The sequence below is a fragment of the Felis catus genome, chromosome B1, assembly GCF_018350175.1.
Source record: "Felis catus isolate Fca126 chromosome B1, F.catus_Fca126_mat1.0, whole genome shotgun sequence".
Lineage (NCBI taxonomy): Eukaryota > Metazoa > Chordata > Mammalia > Carnivora > Felidae > Felis > Felis catus.
The window spans coordinates 141,387,421-141,407,073 of NC_058371.1; the positions used below are offsets into that span (position 1 = coordinate 141,387,421).

At 41.1% G+C, this 19,653-nt stretch overlaps 1 protein-coding gene across 2 annotated transcripts in view; it reads right to left on the bottom strand.

Annotated features, from left to right (window-relative positions):
• FRAS1 (Fraser extracellular matrix complex subunit 1) overlaps positions 1–19,653 on the bottom strand; it is a 426,958-nt gene that overhangs the window by 181,104 nt on the left and 226,201 nt on the right. For both annotated transcript variants that reach the window (XM_045056179.1, XM_023253019.2), the window contains 2 exons: positions 9,950–10,090; positions 7,252–7,395 (listed from right to left, as the gene is read on the bottom strand). In XM_045056179.1, the coding sequence (XP_044912114.1) occupies positions 7,252–7,395; positions 9,950–10,090 (285 nt within the window). The remainder of the gene's footprint in view (positions 1–7,251; positions 7,396–9,949; positions 10,091–19,653) is intronic.

The window sequence follows — 19,653 nt, forward strand, 5'->3', positions numbered from 1 at the left end:
AACATATCCACTGAAAAAGATTAAAGTGAGGGGCGCCTGGGTGGCTCAGTCAGCTCAGGTCATGATATCTTGGTTCGTGAGTTTGAGCCCCGCACTGGGCTCTCTGCTGTCAGCACAGAGCCAGCTTTAGACCCTCTGTCCCCCATCTCTCTCTTTCTCTTGCACTATTGCAATCTCTCAAAAATAAATAAACATTTAAAGCAAATGCAGAATGCGGGGCACCTGAGTAGCTCATTCGGTTGAGTGTCCAAATTCATCTCAGGTCATGATTTCACAGTTCATGCCTCACACTGGGGTTGCTACTGTGAGCTTGTCAGCTCAGAGCCCACTTCAGATCCTCTGTCCCCCTCTCTCTGACCCTCCCCAACTTGTGCTTTCCAAAAATGAGTAAATAAATATTAAAAAAAATAACGTAAATGCAGAATGATATAAATTATTAAATTTCAATGTGCATCAATGTTTTTCTTTAAAGTGTATGTATTTATAAGAATATATACAATAAGAGTACGTGGCAGTCTAAAACAGCTTCCTTAGCATTTGAAACAGACAAGGAAGTTCTTGGAACATTCCCCAACAATGCTCTCCATCGCATCCTGTTACGCCAGTCCCTGTTAATCCACCTTTTAATCCACTAATCAAAAAATTGTTCTTGAGTCCCTATTGTTGTAAAACTATATTTAGCACCGTAGAGTACAACAAAATGGTTAAACATGTAGATTTTGGAATCACACTAAGTTCAAATCTTGGCCCTGTCTTCCTACTTTTGTCATTTTGAACAAATTACTTACCTTTCTGTGTTTCGGTTTCTTCAAATGTAACATTAGTATTACTTTGGAGGATCATTGTTAACATTAAATGGCAAAATGCATTCAAAGCAATTAGCACAATGCATGTCACATAAGAAGCCCTCAGAACAGTCACCTATTATTAGATACCACGAAAAGATCACTCACAGGAAATGTGAGCTAGTCAATGCCAAGTACTAGGTAACTGGTAGAAACAATCAGCCCACCAGGAATTAACGTGGGTCATGCCAAGAGGAAGCTGGTCCTAGAAAGGATGGAATCATGGGGAATAGATGGGCAGGATTTTGATGATCAAAATAAGGTAGTAACTGCTTCATGTTTATAGTGTGTTTCTCTCACCTTCCTTTCAGTTTGTAGTTGCAGGAGCAGTTACAGCAAGATGTAGGGCAGTGCTAATGCACCTGCCCCACATGCAGAAGCTGGTGTCAAACAAGAACTGGCTCTCACCTCTGGCTTCAAGCCATGGTGCACGGGGGCAGAGAGCCGGCACACTGGCTCACACAGGGCTTCTTCCCAGCTCCTTAATTATGTTCCACTTGAACTTGGGTTTTCATTGCTCAATGTTGGAGTTGTATCAGCTTATTCTAAAACAGGCATTTGTTGCTCCTTTAATTTGTGCATTTTAACATTTTCACCATTTTTTAGGGCTCCCATCTTTCAGAAATGATGACAATAAATGGGGGAAATCATGGAGGGACTCAAAAAGTTTTTCTTTTTATGATTTGGAAGAAAGATGTTAACAGGGCTTCTAATCAGTCCACAAATGGCTTCAGTCAGGTTCAGAGAGCAAATACTTCTCAGACCTAACACTGGAAGATGATTATTGATTGCTCTTTGGTGCTCTTCAACAAGCAAGAGAGTGGCAAACCTGAGCCCTCTTGGTGACCTTCTGCTTGCCCAGAGGACAGAAGGAGGAACGAAGGAAGGAAGGAAGGAAGGAAGGAAGGAAGGAAGGAAGGAAGGAAGGATGGAAGGGAGGGAGGGAGGGAGGGAGGGAGGGAGGAAGGAAGGAAGGAAGGAAGGAAGGAAGGAAGGAAGGAAGAAAGGAAGGAAGGAAGAAGGAAGGAAGGAAGGGAGGAAGGAAGGAAGGAAGGAAGGAGGGAGGGAGGGAAGAAAGGAGGGAAAGGAAATCCATAATCTGAGTATTGGTTCATTATTTCACTTTACCTTTAGGGAGTGCCAATAAATTGTCAAATGTGTTAAAATCATTGCAGGACTTCCCAAAGACTGTTCTGCAAAACACTCATCAGCTCTGAGAGGCTATAACAAATAAAGGGGAGGGGTCTGCAATGAAATGTGTGAGAAATGGTGCCCAGTCTCCTTCATTTTAGAAATTCACAATGCACATCTGCTTTTTTAAGGTTCTAAGAAATTCTGCAATAAAGAATAGTGCTTCACTTTATTTAACTGAGAGTTTCCCAAATTCACTTAGCCAGAAGTCTTTTTTTGCATGCAATACCTATTAACCATTGTTTAAAACTTGAGTCCCATGGGGTACAATATGAAAATGCTCAGAATAATATTTCTTTACTGACAATTGTCTTCTTTTGCTTACATTCTGTCATTACTGCCTAAACAAACAAAATTCAATCCCCCAGAATTGTACAACCCTAACAAATCAGCTGTTTATAATTTTCCAGGTCTCCCCCTCTACATATTATTCTCAGTATTATCTCCTCTTCCAGGTAAGAACTCAAAAGTACAGCCATCCCATCGGGCATTCCACAAAACCCACAGCATTTTTTTTAATGCTTCTGTATCTGGATATTTTCCCCTCATGTTTTCTTTTTAATTTTCACCATCTTCTATGAACAGGGGAAAAGGTTTTAGCTGAGAAAGACAAGTGGAGAAGGCACCTCAAGCTTTGAAATTTGGGAGAATGTTGTTTACATGTGGGCAAAATGTAAACAACAACAAAAATCTATGATGAAAAAGCCTGTTTCCATAGCACTGAACCATGCCTGCTGCAATTTGTCCACTCTTGCCTCTCACCTCAGTTCATTTATCTTTGTTGAAAACCTTCAGCCCTGGCCTAAATCTCACAAACTGTATATTTGCTTTGATAAGCTTGGAGGAGGAAAAAAAAAACAAAAAAACCCACACATATGACATCTCCATATGTGATAACACATTGAGGTTTTGGACCTGTTCCCAGGATGTGTTTATTCTTGTCTGTGTGATAGATTAGATGTAATTTTCTTTCTTAAACAGCTAAGTGCAATTAAGAGGTCTCTGATGATGATCTTAGGTACAGCTCAGATAGAGAATAAATCCTGTGAGTAAATCCTACCACCCTGCCAAGCTCATACATGATAAAGGGAACAGAGAGGGTTCTTCTCCAGGGGCTAGAATTTCCCAATGATGGTAACATGCATTTCACTGATGGCACTGCATGGGGAGGATTATCTTCTGCTTTGTCTATCATCACAGGGCTCTCCCTAACACCTTCCTGAGTTTAGATAAAAGTCCTTGAAATGTTCCAGAGGTAAACTATGACCTGACTAAAGCCACACTTGAGTTAAAAAAAACTGTTCTAGGAATTTAGGTTCAGGGTAAAATAAAAACAGCAGTTGAGCTCCTAGTGGCTTCAGAAAGAAATGGGTGTTCATTTAAACCTTCCACCTCCTCATGGACAGCTACTCCTAGATATCCAATGATCACCCCAAATTCAATTTGTCCAGTTCAAACCCCTTGCCTTCCATTTCCTGCCATTAGTAAATGGTACTCCCTCTCCTCAAATTTATTTGCCCAGAAACCTTGAAAATCATCCCCCAAATTCCCTCTCCCTTAGTCTCCAGGGCTGAGACATTGCTGACTTCTCGATTGCTTCTATTAGGCTGAACCATATAAACTTGCCACTATTTGATCATTTGTGCACAAAAACCAGCAATCTCACACAGGTCGACCTAATATATAATTAATTCTTAGTGAAGCCAAACCCCCTTCTCTTCATCCCCTCAGCAATTTTCTCATTAAAGGGCTTCCTCTCTGATCTGACTTCTTACAACTACCTCTTAAGATCCTTTTGCCCCAGTCTTGTCTTCTACACAATCTTTGGTGGATCTTTCTCTTCACAGAAATGCAACCACGACCTTCCCCTCCCTAGAAACCTCCAAGAGACCCCCACAGCCTTGATGACAAAGTATATTCTCCTTAAACATAACATACGAGGCCTTCGTGACTGGCCCTGTTTCCTTCTGCTTCAGGTACCATGACTCCCACACTCAGGGCTGACATTCTGCTTAATTCTTTGTTGGTGCCCGAACAGATCATAGTCTTTGGCCCATTTTCTGGAATGTTCTCCCCTCCAAATCTCCAAACCCCTCTAATTCTCACTCATCTTTCAAAATCATCTCAGTTATGGTGTGCTCTGGAAAGCCTTTACTACCCACCTTCCCCCACACCCAGTGTGGGTTAGGGTCCTGCCCCACAGATTTGCCTCCTCTCCATAGCAACATCATATTCAAACATATGTCCTTCGTTCACTCTGCTGTACTCTTCCTGAATACAAGCACCGTATCTTATTCATGTGGGCATCCCCAGGGCCCAGCACGGTGCCTGGCATGGAGTGTATGTCTAAAAAATGTTTGATTAAGCTGTAAATGAAGGAATTCATTACGGTGCTACAGAGAGAAGTGTGAAGACTTATGGAAAGGATATATATTTCTTGAAAAAGCAAACTTTGGGGTCAGTGCACTCCTTGAAAAGATCAACAATTGAAATTACTGGTCAAATTATTCTGTAACAAGCACTGACACACCAGTATCTATTCAACAAAGGATTTCTAAGCACCACACAATGGTTACCTTACTGAAAAACTTTCACTTACTATACCCAATTCCTAGGACAGACAAGGTTTGTCCCGTGCAACCTATTTTAGTGGGGACTGTTCTTCTAGGGCTGAGGATTTCCAGAGTCATTTAACCTAGTCCCATGATTCTTTATTCTAATGGTCCCCTATTAGCCTTAAAAAATTAATGTGACTCCTAATCACCTAATTTATTATCAAAGAGGGCTCTGGACATTGGAGAGAACAGAACTCATTAAAAATTAAATTTTTCCAATTTCCTTACATAAACATTTACTTATAAAATATGTCCCAGCATAAAATTTTTAGGGTCCACATACAGAATAGGTTGGAAATAGAAAAGTCATCATGAAGGTCCACCCTTCTAACTCCTCTCTCTGACTATAATCTCTCCTTGCTCTAGTTCACCTTCCACAGCTTATAGGTGTCCTGCCCAGAGCACAACCTTAGCCAAGGCACAGTCTTCTCCCAAACTCTCACGACTCTATTACCCACAAGATTCAGTTCAAACTTTCTGGCCTAGAACTCTGCATTCTCTAGACTCTGGTTCCAACTTAAATTTTCCAATCATTTCATCTAATGTGCCTTAATACAAACCTTGCTCTTCAGCCAGGTGGGACCACTCACTGGCCACAAACGGCCCACATGTTCTACCTTCTGGCCCGTCTCCTATGGAACCATACCCAGAAATCCTGCCTACCTTCCCTCTGTCTAACCAAATCCTAGCTATGACTCAGGAAGAATTTAGGTTCTCCCTTCTCTACAATGCTTTTCGCATCTTTTATGCCTCTGAACTCCTATAACCCATATTGCCTGTTGGTGCTATTATCCATAAGATTCTTTGTACGATTGTTAACTGCCAGTTGTGTTTTTGGTTCATCTCCTTAAGTAGCGTGCAAGATATCCGTGTCCCCTCAAATGGCAACTCAGCACTTTGTGGGTTCTATGTAAATACTTACTAATGTACTGAAACCAGGAGAACCCCTTAGTTCTCATAGTAACTGCTCCTTTGTATCCTAAAGTAAGAAGCGGTTGCTGAACTCAAGCTCACAAACTATAACAAACAGTCAGCCCCTGCCATCCCTAGATTCTTCTTCAAGGGTAGGCACTAATGTTTCCTACCTGCCGACTTCCCAAGTCAGCCGTGCCTATAGCTGGCAGTACTGGTAAGAGGCTCACACTCTGCAGCTGTGGGGTATCTCATGAGTCTCAAGCCTGGACTCTCCGAGCTTCCACTTTTCATTGCCCCTAAAATGTTTGCAGTCTTTACAATTATGTTTTTCCCTGAATACCAGCATCTTTTGGCTGTAGCCCTGCTGTTGACAGTTTAGTCTTCCTAGTATATAAATTCTGGACCCCAATGTCTAGCTATCAACTAAGGTCATCTGCAAAAAGGGATGGATCACCCAGGACCATGGCACTACCAGCCACACTTGGAGGGTTGTCATTAATTTGCTGTGCCCCCCCCCAAAATGGACAACTGAGGCATTAATGCTGTACCAGACTGAATGTGTTTGCTCCATACTATGATCTAGATAATTGGCCACACCTCATATCACTGCCCAAAGACAAGTCCTACAGACAGATCAACCTCAGCAGCATATATCCAACCAGATCTTAGCCTTTTCACCTTTCCCAGCAGCATCTCAGAATGCCTCCCAATCAAGCCAGTCAGAGATGTGACAAAAGCTGTTGCAGGCAAATCTCTTTAAGTTTCTCCTACAATTTGGAGAAATGGGTCAAGAAATATGTAATAACCCACTAGTCTATACATTCTTCTCTCTAGACCATAAGCTCTTTGAGGGCATTGTCTCATTCACCTTTCCTTTTTTTTTTTTTTTTCTTTTCTTTTCTGTATTCTGAGCATCTGGCCATGAGTAGACACTCAAAGATATCTGTCGTATGAATGAATGCATGAACCCTAAACACAGTATGGCTTCTTCATCATTACCCAAATTCCAGGCTACTTTCCTAATATAGACCTTTTTTGAAACCTGAGTTCTAAAATGAGGAGGAAAAAAAAATCCTATCTCCTGAGACAACTGATTTACTTTTAGGTTAATCTCCCTAAATTTTTGTGCCTAGGGTTGATGGCAAAAGTTCTCCACAGCAAGAGGCAGAAGATAATGTAGACAAGAGGGAGAATCTTCAGAGTGACTGAAGAAATGTGTTGCTATCTTAAGCTGAAGTGCACCACATAAGGTGCTATTATCATCACTTCGATCTTCATGAATATAAGGTTCCAAGTTTTTTCAGCAGTTTCAAGAGTGTTATTAGAAGATTCCATTTAAATCTACAAATATTTACTAAATGTCTGATAGGAAGCAGTGAAGTAAGTTCCCAGACATGAGACAAACGCCTCCCAAAAAATAGCTCTTCATCTGATGACAAAGGACAAATATGAAGAGACCTTTTTTTTTTTTTTTTTTAAGTAGCCTCCACGCCCAGGATGGAGCCCAACACAGGGCTTGAACTCACGACCCTGAGATCAAGACCTGAGCTGAGATCAATGTGGGCTGCTTAACCTACTGAGCCACCCAGGCTCCCCCAGATACAAGACAGGCTTCTTCAGCCTGGTATGGAGAACCTCAGTCTTTGGCTTGTGATTTCCAGGACTCTGAAAGAGCTCTCACTCACCAGTGCAGTACCCCACCAGGTTGAGGAATTGTTCTTCTTTACAGCTGGTCCTGCAGCTCCCACCAGCAAGAGTGACATGAGGGTGACAGGAGATACAGTCAGAGTCCAATGGGCCGTGGCACTGCCTGCAGGTGGGGTGGCATTCTGGGGAGAGAAATGAGAGCCAGGATTGGAATGAGCCACTCACCATGTAAACACATGAAACATTAATGCACTTCCACAAATTACAGCAAGAGCAGACTTTAGACACTAATCATCTTTCGAAGATTCCTAAGCAAGCCTGGCATACCGTTAGACCCGACCAAAAGATGACGTTTCTGCTGCCAATGAAAATGCTGTCCAAGGACAGAAGGTGGAATCTAGAACCATCAAAACTGGAGTAATTGGCTGCACATTCCAGAAGCCCCAGCAGGAATAGCCCCAATCTATAGAAGTAAGGAAGCTCATTCAGATCAAGGTCACAAAGCAGACAGGTGAGCGAGTGGCAAGACGCCCTCCTTCTCGTTAAAATACCTTGCGTGATTCAAAGAGCTAGACAGGGAAAGGAGGGTGACATTTTGCTTCTCAGAAATTCCTGGCAGGCAAAGGGGAGCCATACACAGCAAGGGACAGCAATATTTCTAACTAGAGTCAGATGCCAGCCACGCTCTCCCTTCAGGCCACAATTTGGATGCCTCCTGTTAGCAGCAACGCTTAATTAAAATACAAAAAAACAGAAAGCCCTCTTCCTGGAGGTTATCGTGAGCCAGGTTTGAAGTTCAATTCCTTAGACAAAACCATGTCAAAGCTATGTTTTCTCCCAGGGAAAGCTCAAATTACTCAGGGGGACTGCCCTGGAAACAAGTAAGTCGCAGGAGGTGTAGGCGGTAAAGATAAGGGCGAGGAGGAGTCAAAGAAGGCTGCAGCTGCAGTCGCATTGATGCTGCCAAGGCAGGCAGCAGGGGATTTAAGGATTTCTCTGCCAAGGACGAGGAGGTCTAAGCGTGTCTGATTCCAAGAGGAGCAGAGGTGAGGGACCAGAGCTGGGCAGCGCTTGCGGGAACCGATGACAAAGATTTCCCTTCTGGCACAGAGCTGGTGGAAAGCGCAGGCACAGATTTCGTGTATAGTCAACCACCTCTCACTTCTCATGGTGAGAGGCCAAGGGAAGATAAGGAGTTATATATAAAACAAACAGATAAATAAATAAGGCAAGCAAGTAAGAAAGTGAGCTGCTGATTAGAAGGCTAGCGTGAGCTATCATCACTCGTCATCCCTCCTACATTCCTGAGGCTCTTAACTTGGAAAATGCTTGTCCTAAAGATACTCGCATTCTCAGAATGATTTCTACCTCCCAGTTCTTCCTCCCCGCCAGATTTCCCGCCACCCGGGTGCCCTGCCAACTCGGGGCACCGTCCATCTGCTGGCTGCAAGCGGGCAGAGGCATAGACGGAGGAGAGTTAGAGCTACTCAGACTTGACCCCCCAACAATTTCACACACAGGACAGCCAGTGGGACCAGGGTGAGGGCACAAGAAGACAGACAACAGTTTTCAAGGACAACCCCCATGACGAGAAACCAGGAACATTCCCACTGAGCCCGATAGAGTGTTTAAAGTAGAGCAAACCCATCTAGGGCCTAGAGAGATTAGAAAGGTATTTGAAAAAAGAAAATTCCAGAAGAAATATAATACTGATCCTCAGTCTAGATTTGCATTTACATTGGATTTCCTCTTTGGAGTTTGAGGCTAGATGAACCTGGCAAGCATTAACTTATTTTAAAAATATTTTGTGCACTGGGGCGCCTGGCTCAGTCAGTTAAGTGTCTGATTCTTGATTTCAGCTCAGGTCATAATCTCACAGTTGTGAGATTGAGCCCTGTGTAAGGCTCTGTGCTGACAGTGTAGAGCCTGCTTGTGATTCTCTTTATTTCCCTCTCTCTCTGCCCCTCCCCTGCTCATGAGCACATGTTCTCACTCTCTGTCTCTCAAAATAAATAAATAAACATTTAAAAATATTTTGTGCACTTATTATATGCTTTCTGACTCTAGAAATACATGTGATACAATTTTATAACAAGCATATAAGCAGGTCTCAACAGTCTAATTTTAGAAACAAAATGGTAATCATGATAGGATGTGTTTTGTCTTTTCTTCCATAGATACAAGAAAACACAGTGCTACAATAAGGTGCTTAAATTTTAGTATTTTGTCAATTCCAATAAAACCCTGAACTAATCTCAACCAGTAATTTCTAGAATCTCTGTCACTGAAATATAAAGGTGTTGTTAAAAACTTATTGGACCGACACACCAAAGAAGAAAATAAATATCTTGCTTTCATCTCTACTCTCTTAGGCTGTAGCCAGGGGAAGTGGAGCTGAGAACTCTAGAGTTAGACCCAAATGCCTGGTCCTAAAGAGCCGCATTAGAACCTGGATGTAGTAGCTTCATGATCAACACCATCAAATCTACCCCTCCCTGTGTGCATAGGGCAAAGCTGACTCCAATTTTTTACTTCATCTGTATTTCCCTTATTGGAAGAATAGAACTTCATTTGTTCCCCTCACTCTATACCTTTACTCCTAACAAGTCCAAGATAAGGATGTACAGCTCAAACCTAGTGTCCTGGTATGACAAAAGTTTCAATGGCAGAGTCTGGCTGCAATACAGAGACATAACCATGGCATAGGGAACATGCCCCAGCATGTTACATACTCACCTGTGCAACCGCCTTCCTGGTTAAAATATCCATCTGGGCACTGGGAGAGACACTGCCCATCCAACAGCACTTGAGAAGGCCAGCAGGCTGTGCAGTTAAGTGGGTTTTTCCCTGCACACCTGAAACAGGATTGGTGACAAGCTGGAAGAGAGATAAAGCAGAGGAGACAATCAAGAAAGCTGCCGTATGACAAATTCGGGAGCTCTGTTTCTCCTGTTAACGTTCCTGGGTTGGAATAAGTTCTGCACATTCACTTAGTTTTTCCCAAGGACAGAGTACACATCTCACATACTTCTTTCTAAAGGCCATATCCTGCAAAGCAAGCATCTGTGGGACCCAGATTAAGTAAGGCACAAATGCCACGGAACAGAAATAACCATTTGCAGAGGCATACATTTCTTTTCTTCCCAAGTTCCATTCTCAGAGAATGTCAAAGAAAGACCAGAAAGCCATAAAACAGGTCTCCTTCCCTCAGGACAGTTCCTCCTCCATCATTAAACAATGGGCTGCTTATCAGGCTGCTCAAATTATAGCAAACAGTGATGGAAGCTTTACTTACTCATTCACAAAAATTTATATGGTGCTTACTTTGATGGAGACTGAACATACACAGGTGAGAACTGTCCAACATTTTGAGCTGCTCAAACTAGCTGCATCAACAGACACACAAGCAAGGAACTAGAATGCAATTAATGGGAGGCAAAGTATAGTAGAGAGAGTAAGAGCATCACATCACAATTCTATGTGACCTTGACTAATTTATATAACTTCTCAAGGCTCCTACTTCCTCATGTATAAAATGAGAATATAAACTGCACATACTGCAGGGGGTGTTGTGGACACTAATTGGGTTTGATGCATGTAAAGTTCTTAGGATAGTGCTTAGTATATAGTAAGGACTTAATACATCTTAGCTGTAATTATTATCATTGAGTGCTATGTTGCAAGTAGGTATACATAGGTATACCTACTTTTTATTTTATACATAGGTATAAAAAGAAATGTAGAAGCAAAGAAGAAAGAAGACATCTCTGCTTGCCTACATCAGACCTTTAAGAACAAAAGGGTTCTATAAGGAACTTATCAAACTCAACACCCAAAAAAACAAATAATCCAGTGAGGAAATGGGCAGAAGACATGAATAGACACTTTTCCAGAGAAGACATCCATATGTTCTGGCTGACAGACACATGAAAAGATGCTCAACATCACTCATCCTCAGGGAAATACAAATCTAAACCACAATGAGATACCACCTCACACCTGTTAGCCTAAAATTAACAACACAGGAAACAACAGGTGTTGGCAAGAATGTGGAGAAAGGGGAACCCTCCTACACTGTTGGTGGGAATACAAACTGGTGCAGCCACTCTGGAAAACAGTATAGAGATTTCTCAAAAAGTTAAAAACAGAACTACCTCACAATCCAGAAACTGTACTACTAGGTATTGACTCAAAAGATAAAAATACTGATTCGAAGGAGTACATGCACCCCAATGTTTATAACAGCATTATCAACAATAGCCAAACTATGGAAAGAGCCCAAATATCCATCAACTGATGAATGGATAAAGAAGATGTGGTATGTACGCACACACATACACAATGGAATATTACTCAGCTATCAAAAGGAATGAAGTCTTATCATTTACAATGATGCGGATGGAGCTAGAGTATATGATTTCACTCATATGTGGAATTTAAGAAACAAAACAGATGAACATATGGGAAGGGGGGAAAAGAAAGAGGGAAACAAACCATTTGAGACTCTTAACGACCGAGAACAAACTGAGGGTTGATAGAGGGAGGTGGGTTGGGGGATGGGCTAAATGGGTGATGGGTATTAAGGAGGGCACTTGTGTTGAGCACTGGGTGTTGTATGGAAGTGATGAATCACTAAATTCTACTCCTGACAACAATATTACAGTATATGCTAACTAACTAGAATTTAAATAGAAATTTTAAAAACACCAAAAACCAAAACAACAGTGGACATGTTCCGTGAAAAGAAAAATTATAAAGGCGATATTTGCATGAAGTTCCAAGGGTGGCCAGTGTATTAATCATGCTTTTTTACTTTCTGATACTTTGACATCTGGGGTCCTGCAAATCCTGGAGAGACTACCTTCCCAGGGCTAGTCAATTCCTAGAGATAGTAAATGACTATCATGGTAGAATGCCTTTCATATGCTAACTAGCCAGTCCCAAATCCACACACCATCACCTCCCCTATCACTCACACTGGGGCCACTATCCTCTTGCCCGTTGGAGACATTCCCTACACCCCAAAGCCCACTGAAGTTATTCAAATTAGCCAATCCTAAACTGCTTACTCTGTCTCACTTGTACTTTCCCACAGAAACCACAATAAAGGTTCTTGCTTACATTTTCCCCTCACTCTTCTGCCTCTTGACCAACTCTGGTGCTTCTGGGTGTGGCCCCTGTGGGCTCCCTCCTCTTAGAAACTGTGAGTAACACATTCTTTTCAATGGCAATTATCTCCTGATCTGTTGGCCTCATCACACCTGAATAATAATAAAACCTCTATTATGAAACAGCTAGTCATTCACCTCTAATCATTCATTTGTTATTGAGTCTCAAATAGGTCTAGGTGCTGGGGATATAATGGTGAGTAAGACAAAGACCTGATTCTTAGCCATGTGGATGATTTCAGGCCACCTGCCGCTGTCCATCCGGTGGACAAGATCCACAATTGCAGGGACACCACTCTGAGTCTCCTCTTTGGCCTCTCTGCTCCTTCTATCAAATACCCAGACAGAGACCAGCAGCTTGGAAGAACCAAATGTGATTTTACACCAATGAAGTCTCCATTTCTACCAACCCGCTATAAAAATGCAACATACGTTTTGTAATGTATGCAAGGCTAATATAAGCTAGGATGTCCTGGTCCAGCAGTACTGGTTGTTAAATATTAAACTGCCGATACATGGCTGACATACACTGCTGTTCTAAGTCTTCTAGTACTCCCTGCAGCCTTGACCCCATGCTAATATCCTGCCCTATCTATAAACCAACACCTAAAAGGTTTAACACCTCCACCAGGAGGCTTCCAGGACCCTGCTCCTGAACTAAGACCAATATCTATTTGGATTCGGCAGTACCTTGACTTACTGGTTAATAAATATTTGACTCTCATCTCTGGGTATACTGCAGAACTTTATACCTATTCAACAGTATTTATTACAATATGAAAAACAGAGCTAGAGCTCCAATTTTTAAAATAATTTCCTTTCTTATATTGCCTTGTAAACAACTCTATTAGCACAAATCACAGTAAGAATTTTTCCCCCAATATTTTCAAAATCACTGAGAAAATATTTCCTTTTCAAAAAACAAAAAAAAGAATAGGTAAGCAAATATTAAAAGGAAGGGTACACATTAGCCCATTATGCAAGACACGTTTAACACAAATGAACGAAGCGGCATGCAATCAAAAGTCAGGTGGCAATATTTCAAAAATCAGCTAGATTATACTGTCAACATAAAGCTTTCCAGGATGATTTGGGGAAGCAACATACTTCCACATATTTAAATATACCTACGACAATACCAATATGTTTATATTAGACTTTACAAGATTGCTAAGATCCCTAGCTCTTCTTCTTATACCTCCCTAATAAATAGGAAATCAAAGCATATCATTGTGGAACTGAAAACTAGGGAATATGAATTAATGCCTGTGAGCACACAACATATTTTATTTCATTCCATTTGGTCACAAAGTCAATGTGATAACCTGGCTCAATGTAAGTAAAGGTTATTTTTGAATTCATAAAACAGGAAAGCAAAGAGGACAAATAAGTTGAAAGATTGATGGGCCAAGAATTCCACAAGAAAGTCCCTTTGTCACCCACTAGATTTTAGAAATTTAAATATCACCACATCAAACGTTAGAGCTGGGGTCATTGGACATGTTTAATAACCAAATGGATAATGAGCCTGTTAGTTGCCAAGGGACACAGAGGGAAAAGGACATACTGGGTGGCCACCCTGTCAAAGGATTTTTTTTTTCCTTTACAATGCTCTGTTTCTGTAAGTACAGGCATTTGTACCTTTAAAACAATCTCACAAAATTTCAATTCTGCACCAGTTTCGGAAATGTCTATACTCTTTCAGTGACTTTAATGAGGCTCTATCATTCTATGGAATCTGCTTTCATAGCAGGAGTTTTGGTTTGAAGTCTAAGATCCTTCAAGGAAGACTAACTCCATTATAGGGCATATATGGAAAAGATTTGAAAGAAGTTCTATGAATAATTTCCCCACGTACTACTACATTTTTAGAGAGTGACTTTCCAGTTGATGGCTAAGTATATTTCTGAAAAAGCATAACTGAGCAGCTTAAGCACTAAAAGTGTTGGCATTAAAACTGTCCTTAGATGATTGTAAAGTCCACTGAACCGGACTCCAGAAAAATATTACCTAAAACAATTAAAACATATCAATTTTTGTTCTGTTATATTCTACTCTCTTATTCTATTCTACCCTATCCCCTATTTAAATTTCAAACAACAAACATACTACTTTTTTTCTTTTCAGTGATATAAAAAGTGGTTCAGCATCCCTAATTTTATATCATATAAAATTTCCTGGCTTTTCATGTCAAAAACAATTTTTGAGGTAGACTTCTCTTGAATTATGATGTAAATATCAAAAATCCTCTAGGAAATACAGTAGGAGTCCTGTGACAAGGGATGAAAACTGAAATGAATTAAGTCAAATAAAATCAATCTCCTCCTTTCCCTCACCATCCTCTTCTTTCTTCTCTTTCTTTCTTCTTCCCTTTTTTAAAATGAGCTGATTTAACTTATCCCTCCATTCCTCCCCACTCTTCCACTAGATTAAGAACCACTTAAGAGTAAACATCATATTTTTTCCATCTCTGATCATAGTAGTACTGTAGTACTGATCATAGTCCCTGTCCCTGGCGTGTCGTAAGTTCCCAATCAATGAATTCCTGCTGATTGAATGGGTGGGTAGGTAGGTGAGCCAGTGGGTGGATAGGTAGATGGAAACACTGGCAACACATTCTTCTAATTCTCCCATCTCTCTGATCATTTGCCCTCAGCCTTTCTCTGTTTACGTCAGGATACTGGAGCTTCCCAAAACGGCAACCTCTGCCCTTCTTCTCACTCTAAGAAAACTTATTCATGGCTTTAATGATGACCTCCATGCTGGTGAGTCCCAAATTTATGTGCACATCTCTGGCCTTTACTTTGAACTCCAATTATATAAATCTGCCTAAGGGATATCTCTAACTTGGTGCTTCACTGGTGTCTCATATTCCTTATTTCCAAAATACTACTCATCATCCACTTCCAAGCTCAGCCCATATAGACTTAATGCAAATTATGGCATCACATTCCTTCTGCCCAAAATTGCAGCTATTATCCACCCCCAATTCTACAACCAACCCACCACATTGTCTTTCTTTTTTATTCCCTGCCTCACTTGGCAGTCCCACCATACACCAAAACACCCATGCTGAAAACCTTAGACTTTTACTTTTCCATCACTACAACCCATCCAAGACTCTGTCAAACATCATAAATATGTCAAATCTATCTCAGCTTAACCATCCCCATGACCCTTTGGTGCAGACCTTCAATATCATTCATGATGTGGATTAGTGCAGCAGCTTCCTAACCAGTCCCATTGTTTCTCCGCATTTACTTGTTGCACAAGTAAGGGATTGATTTTTATAAAATGCAAACTGACCAGATTATTCCCCTATTTAAGATATTTTAAAAGTTCTCCAGTACCCAGAGTGTCAATTCTAAACTCCTTAGCGTAGCACATAAAGCACTTCATGATGTGACTCATCCCTATGTCTCCACTTTCGGCTTTATACTGCGGGAATACCAAATGCATCGTACTTCTCCAAATATGTCATGCCTTTGCACCTGCTGTTTCCTTGACCTGGAATGCCCTTTCCCACCTTCTTCCCTGGTGAACTATTAATTCTTCAACAGGCTGATGATGTAGTTTTCTCTCTGCAAATCTTTTCTCATACTTTCTCTCTCCCAGACAGAGTCAGTCTCCTCTATGCTCTTTTGGGGATAGAAAGATGAAAAAGATATAGATCATGCCTTAAGAAAAGCATGATCAAGTAAGGGAGACTGACATCTGAACAAGCAATTAAAAGAACATGGTACACGCTGTTGTAGGGGCCAAGGGCGGGCTACTTGTGAACTTGTGCCTACTGCCATTACAGTTGGGGAGCAAGAAATTTCCTGTCCCCTCAAGGTCCTTCTAGCTGGCCTAAGAATCAAACTGACATAAGACAGAATAACAAGAGAAAATCAAATTTATGTACGGAAAATCCATACAGACACTGGAATTCCAAAGACATGCAAAATGAAGTATATATGTTATCTTCAACTAAGGAGAGGGGTTAGGGGTCTGAGAGCTCAAAGAGAAGACATACAATCCTCAGGAAGATTACAGACAGTAAATGTTAGGTAAACCAATGTTTGCTGGGCCACTCAGAAACAATGGGACATACAAGGACTTTGATCAAATAGATCTTGCTAGGTTCTTCCCTGTGTATCATACCCAATTTATATCATAATGTAGTTATCTATGGTCATAGCTCTCTTCCTGGAGCAGGTCCTCTATCTAAATTCTTTTTAGGCAGGCGTGGGGAAGGTAAAGAGATTTTCCTGAATCTGCTGGGTTTTGATTGCTTTTTAACTGAAAACAGTCTTTATGCTAAAGTGGCCCATCTTAGGGCAGCCTGCCCTTAGCCCTACAACAGAATGTGTATCACGTTCTTTTAATTCCTTGTTCAGATGTCGTTCTCCCTTACTTGATCATGTGGTCCTTAAGGCATGGTCTATATCTTTTTCATCTTTCTATCCCCAAAGTCGAGCACACCCATGCTATAAAAACTAGAAGGGGAAAGTGAAAAAGATTGAACATTACCAGAAGACATGCATTTATACAGCTTATGTCAGCACTCTGGGGACTACATTAAAGAGTGTTGCTTAATATAGATGCCATGTATTTTATTCAATTAGTACAAGGGAATCCCAACTTCATAAATAATAACATACTCTTAAGCGGAGCAGGCAGACTCCTGCCCATTTATTTCTTTAATTAAAGCTCTTTGCCTTAAGGGCTTTGGTGAAACTTAGCAACAACTAAATAGATCAAAATACAAATAATGTACTTTTTCTTCCGATTCACCTAAAGCATGTTAATTAACTGACCAAAATAATTGGTGAATTTCCTATTTAAAAAGAAAAAAAAATGGTGTTCCAGTCCAAGATGGTGACATGGGAGGCTCCTGAACTCACTTCCAACTCACACCAAATCTACAGTGACACCTGGAACAACTCCCTCTGAAAGAAATTCAGAAACTAGTTGAGGGACTCCTAAATATCAGGCAAATGAGAAAAACCTGTATGGAAACAGGCAGGAAAGGCTGGGACACTCTTGCCATAAACCCCACCCCCCTGCACAGCACCATACAATCAGGAAGGAACTCCCAGTTTCTCCCTGAGGAATGAAGGGTTTAGAGTCAACATGTGATGCCCCAGCTTTTAAGAGTCCGCTTATGGGATGGGTCCCCAAAACCCTAGCTCTGAAAGCCAAACAGGCTTGAATCCACAAAACCCATAAGACTATATAGCAAGTAAAGAAGTATTTCTTAATGCGCCCACAAAAATTGGTGGCAGTTATCCCCCCAGGGCTCAGTACAGAGACTGGAAGTCAGAAAAGCCCATTCTCCCTGTCTTTCCCAGAAAGAGACCTATTTGCATACCTTAAAAATTGTTGGCTAAGGGTCAGGCTTCTAATTTAACACATGCATAGAGGCCTACTGACTGCGAGACTCCTAGTAGACCTGGGAGGTGGACACCATATTTGTGCTTTACCTCTGCCTCCTTCCAGGTCATTTGTGTCTTCCTAGAAGGCCCTTATGCACATGCTTGGCACCCCCTTGACAACCTGGCTCTGGTGGTAAGTGACATTAGAGTTCACTGGTTCAATGGGACTATAGCAAACAAAGAAACAGTTCTTAACTGGCTGGCTATCACCCCATGGCTCAATGCAGAGGAAGCAGACTGAAATACCCATCCCCCAGTGTTCCCTTCGAAGAGGTATATTTGCATGATTTAAAAGCTGCTACTTGAGGCTCTAGTGTTGATCAGCCATCATCTTGGCTGCTAACTGAGATCCTCCCCTTTGGGACACTAACAAATCTTACGTAGCACACCCTCAACTCCTAGAGGCCACTAAGAACAAAGAAAATGGCATAGACAACCACAAAGGGTTTGAAAAACACTCAACGGCTAGGGCTGGCTGAACAATAAAGGTACAGAGAACAAACTGGTCGTTGCCAGGAAGGAAATGGGTGTAAACTTCCAGATATAAGATAAATAAGTTCTGGAGATATAATGTGCAGGATGGTGGCTACAGTTAACAATATTGTATATTTGAAAGTTGCTAAGTGGTGATCCTTTCCCAGTATATACATATATTGAATCATGATGCTTTACATCTTAAACTAACAAAATGTTCTATGTCAATTACATCTCAATAAAACTAGAGGAAAAAAAAATTTTTAAATTGATACCAAAACTGTATTGACATGTGCTTCCTGCAGTAAGACCCAGCCTAAGGAGACAATACTATCTTCAAGACTGAAAAAGAAGACCTGGAAAGATTTGGTTGCTAAAACTTCCCTGGGGCACCTGGGTGGCTCAGTCAGTTAAGTGTCTGACTTCAGTTCATGTCATGATCTCGCGGTCCATGAATTCGAGCACCATGTCGGGCTCTGTGCTGACATCTCAGAGCCTGGAGCCTCTTCGGATTCTGTGTCTCCCTCTCTCTCTGTCCCTCCCCCACTCACACTCTGTCTTTCTCTGTCTCTCAAAAATGAATAAATGTTAAAAAATTTTTTAAATAAAATAAAATAAAATAAAATAAAATAAAATAAAATTTCTCTTATGTTTAACCTGACTAGAGCTCCATGATTATTCTAAGTAGAATGAGAAGGATGCCAATGCAGGAATGGGGGCCACTGGGATGGTTACTACCTCTCCATTCCTTGTTAAAGCAGTGTGCCCACCGACATACTACATCAGAAGACATGTAAGTAAAATTCATTATTGCAGTACAGAGTTCACTTTTAAAAACTTGCAATTCTCTCAAAATCAGATCATCTTGGACCCTCTTGCTGAATTGTGTGGGAACTGAAAGAATCCATCATTCATTTGCCACAGAATTGGGGCAATTACATGGCTAATCTAATCACCCTGACTATGTTCGGCTCCGGTCCTGGTCACCATTGCCAAGCTGTTGACATGGTGATAGAGCTGCATCATTAATTGAGATGGCCTGGCCTGAAATTAAATTGTAAGGCTCTAGTGTGAAATGAAGAACAAAGGATACAGGCTCGGAAGGGAATACTTCCTGAGCAACCATGGCCTGTATTAAAGCCTAGGATCCTCCATTGCTAAATCATTCGTTAGTTAATTCCTTCTAAGTCTTCCTTTCTTCGTCTATAAAATGGGAGTAAATGTAAACTCACAAAATTTCTAATAAAATAATTGGTTGTAAGGAACTTATAAGCCATGAAGTGGTGTGTGTGTGTGTGTGTGTGTATATATACACACAAGTATGCGTATAAATAACTGTAAGAAAATATGCCAAAAGATTAAAAGAGGTTATCTCAAGATT